At 48.7% G+C, this 5,228-nt stretch overlaps 1 protein-coding gene across 1 annotated transcript; it reads left to right on the plus strand.

The window, feature by feature from the left end:
• Positions 1 to 240: 240 nt before the first annotated feature.
• On the plus strand, positions 241 to 1,502 carry LOC137463513 (putative uncharacterized protein ENSP00000383309; the record flags this gene model as incomplete). The annotated part of the gene is made up of 1 exon (XM_068174751.1): positions 241 to 1,502. A coding segment is annotated over one exon (1,260 nt), but the record flags the coding sequence as incomplete, so codon positions are not given.
• Between the last annotated feature and the right edge of the window lie 3,726 nt (positions 1,503 to 5,228).

The following is a 5,228-nucleotide window of genomic DNA, read 5'->3' on the forward strand; positions in this document are numbered from 1 at the left end:
CAGCAGATTGTCCCCAGGCGGGTGACAACGTGCGTGCCACCACAGCAATATGTCAGCCCCTGCGTGCCACCCCAGCAGCGCGTGACCGGCGGCGCGGGTGTCACCTGGTGTGTGCCACACCAGGTGGGGGTCACCCAGTGCGTGCCACAGCAGCTGCGGGTGCCACAGCAGTGCCCGCCCGTCCCCCAGCAGCAGAAGATTGTCCCCAGGTGTGTCACCACCTGTGTGCCACAGCAGCGTGTGACGGGCGGCGCGGGTGTCACCGGCGTCACCCAGTGCGTGCCGCAGCAGCTGCAGGTGCCACCACCTGAGTGCGTCCCCCAGCAGCAGAAGATTGTCCCCAGGTGTGTCACCACCTGCGTGCCGCGGCCGCCGTTCGTCACCAAGGGTGTCCCGCAGCAGCAGAGTGCCACCAGGTGTGTCCCCCAGCAGTGTGTGACCAGCGTCTGTCCCCAGCAGGGCGTCCCCAGGTGTGTCACCACCTGTGTCCCCCAGCAGCGCGCGGCCCGGGGCGTGTCGTACCAGTGGGTGACAGCGCCTGTCCCCCAGCAGTGGCAGAGTGTCACCGCCGGTGTCCCCCAGCAGTGGCATAGCAGGTGTGTCACCAAGTGTGTCCCGCAGCAGTGTGACACCGGCGGCGCCAACATTTGTGTCCCACAGCAGCAGCAGAGTGGGACGGTTTGTGTCCCCCAGCAAAATGTCACCAAGGGTGTCCCCCAGCAAAGTGCCACCAAGTGTGTCCCCCAACAGAGTGCCACCAAGTGTGTCCCCCAGCAATATGGGACAATTTGTGTCCCTCAGCAGTGTGTCACCAAATGTGTCCCCCAGCAAAGTGCCACCAAGTGTGTCCCCCAGCAGTGTGTGACAAAGAGTGTCACTCAACAGAGTGCCACCAAGTGTGTCCCCCGGCAGAGCGTGACCAAATGCGTCCCCCAGCAAGGTATGACCAAGTGCGTCCCCCAGCAAAGTGCCACCAAAGGTGTCACCCAGAAGCATGGGACAGTTTGTGTCCCCCAGCAAAGTGCCACCAAGTGTGTCCCCCAGCAAAGTGTCAAGTGTGTCCCTCAGCAGTGTGGCACAATTTGTGTCCCTCAGCAGAGCGTAACCAAGTGTGTCCCCCAGCAAAGTGCCACCAAGTGTGTCCCCCAGCAGTGTGTGACCAAGAGTGCCACCAAATGTGTCCCCCAGCAAAGTGCCACCAAGTGTGTTCCTCAGCAAAGTGCCACCAAGTGTGTCCCCCAGCAGTATGGGACAATCTGTGCCCCCCAGCAGTGTGTGACCAAATGTGTCCCCCAGCAAAGTGCCACCAAGTGTGTCCCCCAGCAGTATGGGACAATCTGTGGCCCCCAGCAGTGTGTGACCAAATGTGTCCCCCAGCAAAGTGCCACCAAGTGTGTTCCTCAGCAAAGTGCCACCACGTGTGTCCCCCAGCAGTCTGGTGGAGTGAAGATCTCCAGCCACTCCAAGAAATACTGCTCGGCCCCCAAGTGGCCCTGGTGACCACCAGGGCGTGTGGCGAGGACAATCCCTGGGAATTTGGGGTCTGGGATCTTTATCGCCTCCCTCTCACATCCGCGTTATCCCAGTTTTCCAGCGTTTCCCTCCCATTCCTTGGGGTCATTCCAGGTGCCTCTGGGTCCTTCCTCGATGGTGGGATGGGACCGAATTGCCACAGAATTCCAAGAAATTGTGATTTTAAAGCAATAATAATAATAATAATAATAATAATAATAATAAAGAATGGGAAGATAAGAGGAGTCCAGATCTCCAAAGCTTCGAGGGGACTGGTCCAGATCCCAGCTCCAGGTTTATTCCTGGAATCGGGATGGAATGTTCCCGTTGAGTTGGATTCCACAAGGCTCGGAGATTTCCAGAACATCCAGGTTTGGACTGGGAAGGCGAATGTGAATTTCTGATGGAATTGGGATAAAATTCACTCGGAATGCCAGGATTGGAGGGGTCTGGAGGGACCAGAGCAGGTCCAAATTCCCTGTTCCAGTAGGGTATTAATTAATTAATTAATAGTTGTGAAATATTCCCAGGGAGGGAGACTCCAGACCTTTTCCAGAGCACAGCCAAGGAATTCTTAAAATTCAGTTGGAAAAGGACCCTCTTGGTCCAGGAGAGCCCCTTTCCCTCTAGAATGTGGCCACAATTCCCTTTTTTTTTAACCCCTGACTCCTGCAGAGTCCCCAAACAACAATTCCCCAAAATGTCCCTCCTGAACCTTTTATTTTTATTCTTTGATTAAAATAAAAACCACAACTTGAAACGAAAACTCTTCGAAATAACGGAAGTTATAGCAGGGTTATTCTAGAAATGTTTTATTTAAAAAAGTAATTAATTAAATTATTTGTGCTGAAGATGTGTACTGAAAACAAACTTTATTTACAGAAATATACTAATATTTTACATATATATATATATATATATAAACTTAAATAAACATTCTTGCCTGACCTCGGATTAAAATCTTGTGTTTCTGCCTCTTGGTGTTTTTTTTATTTCATTAAAGAAATATTTTGTTAATATTATTATGATTATTTTATTATTTATAATATAAATATTTAATATTTATATATTTATTTAAACACTACATCTTTATTTAAGGTGACATATTTATTTAACAGAAATATTTCTTTAGTGGAAGTACTATTTAACAGAAATATTTATTTAATGTTAAATAAATATTTATTTATTTAATCCTGCAAAATCCAGGCTGGAAAAAAGCCACGGATGAGCCCCATCATTACGAAAATGAGCAGGAGCTCACGAGGTGACCTGAGGGGACAAGAGGGTGTGGCCGGGCTGGGGACGCTGTCCCGCATCTTGTCCTGCCCCTCCCTGCCTCGATGACCTCCTGGTGCCACCTTGAGTTGTCCAAAAGCTCCTGGAATTGTTGGGAGATCCCAGTGCCTCCTTTTCCTCGGAGTTTGGGGTTTTTTTTTGCCAGCAGGGAATGTGGAAAATCTGCCGCCCCCAGAGCCAGGGGTGGTCCCGCAATCCAACCCTCCAGATCCCCCGAAAACTGAGGGGGGAAATCCTGGAGTGGTTTGGGTTTCAGAGACCTGTTGGATCTGCTTAAAATCGGGAAAAAATCCTGGAATTATTTGAGTTGGAGGGATGTCAAAATCATCCCATTCCAGGAGCAGGGACATTCCCCTACCCCAGGTGGTTCCAATCCAGCTCTGGACATTCCCAGGGATGGGGAATCCATGGAATCACCTGGGCCAGTGAAGGATTGACCCCTAAAACCCCATCCAAACCAGCCCACGGAATTCTGGAATGGTTTGGGATGGGAAGGAGCCTTAAATCCCAAAAAATCCCACCCCAGTTCCATGGGCAGGGATCTTCTCCTATCCCAGATGGTTCCAACCTGGCCTTGGGCACTTCCAGGGATGGAAAATCCATGGAATAACCTGGGACCCTCACAGGGAACAATTCCTCCCCAGAATCCCACCCAAACTCCCCCTCTGTCCCCCTGACCCCATTCCCCGTGTCCTGTCCCTGCAGTTCCTGAGGAAAAGTCCCTCTCCAGCTTCCCTGGAGCCCCTGCAGATCCTGGAGGGGCTCTGGGGTCCCCACAGGCTCAACATTCCCAACATCCCCAACATTCCCATCCCCTCCATGACCTTTGGAGGAGTTGTCCCATCTCCAGGTGGCCTTGTGGCTTTTCCCATGGAATCTTCCAGAAAATCCTCCTTGGGGATTGGATCCCGGATTTTGGGGTCACTGAGATTTGGGGATGTTTTGGACGGGGTTGGCCCTGACTCAGCCGTGCCTCAGTTTCCCCAGTGTTTAATTGGGAATAATGACCCCCCCCCCCCAAATTTCCCAGGAGTCTCTGGGAGATGAAAGGGCCTCGCAAATGTTAATTAAGGACATTGGGGTGCTAATTAGGGACGTTTTTAATGTCAGGTCACCACGTTAATGCTCCGGTCCCTGCACTGGGCACACACAACCAGGAATTAGCAGCTCTCCTTGATCCCGAGCTTCCCAAGGAATTCCCATAAAACCCGGCCTAACCCAGGGTCCGACGCCTGTTTATTCCCAGAATTTCAGGTCAGGGAATTCAGCATTTAAAAGATTTAGTTGTTGTTGTAGAGGGGAGGGAGAATCCATAAAAGTGAGAGGAATCCAGGCCGGAGCCGGGATTTACCTTCGGGTTCCTCCCTTGAGCCCTCCTGGGAATGTTGGGATCCGCCTGGAAAAGTGGCGCCGGCCGTGTCCCTGTGATTTCCTGTGGAGCTGGGAAATTACATGGAAATCACGGGGCTGCCTCCAGGCTCCTGGGAAAGCAGGAAATAAAACGGGACATTTAGGTTGTGGGCCATAATTTGGAGCTTGATATCCCAAATCTTCCAATATTCCAAGACTCCAATGTTCAAATTCTCCAATACTCAAATAATTTAATATTCAAGTACTCCAATATTCAAATAATCTAATATTCAAATACTCCAATATTCAAATGTTTAAATATTTCAATATTTCTATACGCCAACATTCCAAAACTCCAATATTCAATTATTTCAATAACCAAATAATCCAATATTCCAATGTACAAATATCCCAATATTCCAAAATTACATTATTTCAGTATCCAAATATTCCAATATTCAAATACCTCAATATTCCAAAATTCCAATATCCAAATAATCCAATATTCCAATATCCAAGTATCCCAATATTCCAATATCCAAATATTCCAATATTCCAGTCATGGAATTCTCGTGGCCAGGCACTGACCAATGGTCACATTCCCAAAGCTCCAGGAGCATTTCCCCAGTTTTGGGAATTTTGGGAATTGCGAGCAGGGCCCGGAGCTGGATTCGATTCCTTCCAAGAAGAACATTCCATGATAATTCCCCTTTTTTCAGGCTCCTCACCTAAATCCCTGCATATCAAAAGTGTCAAATTCATATAAAAGGGACCAAAAAAAAAAAAAAAAAAAAAAAAAATCCGGGGACAAAAAAATTCCCCAAAAACCCCAAAAATACTGAGTTCCAGGCCCTTAGCTTGTGCAGAAGTGACTTCCAAAGTCGCCATTCCCAGCCCTGCTCATTTTTCCGGTTTTTTTTGTTTGATTGTTTGGTTTGTTTTTTGTGGTTTTTTAAGGGGTTTTTTTGTGGTTTTTTTTTTGTTTGTTTTTTTGGTTTTTTTTTGTTTTTTTGTGGGACAAACAGGGAACAAAGGGCGGCACGGAGCAGGAAATGGGAATTTTGGGTTTT

The sequence above is a fragment of the Anomalospiza imberbis genome, chromosome 29 (genome assembly GCF_031753505.1).
Source record: "Anomalospiza imberbis isolate Cuckoo-Finch-1a 21T00152 chromosome 29, ASM3175350v1, whole genome shotgun sequence".
Taxonomy (NCBI): Eukaryota; Metazoa; Chordata; class Aves; order Passeriformes; family Viduidae; genus Anomalospiza; species Anomalospiza imberbis.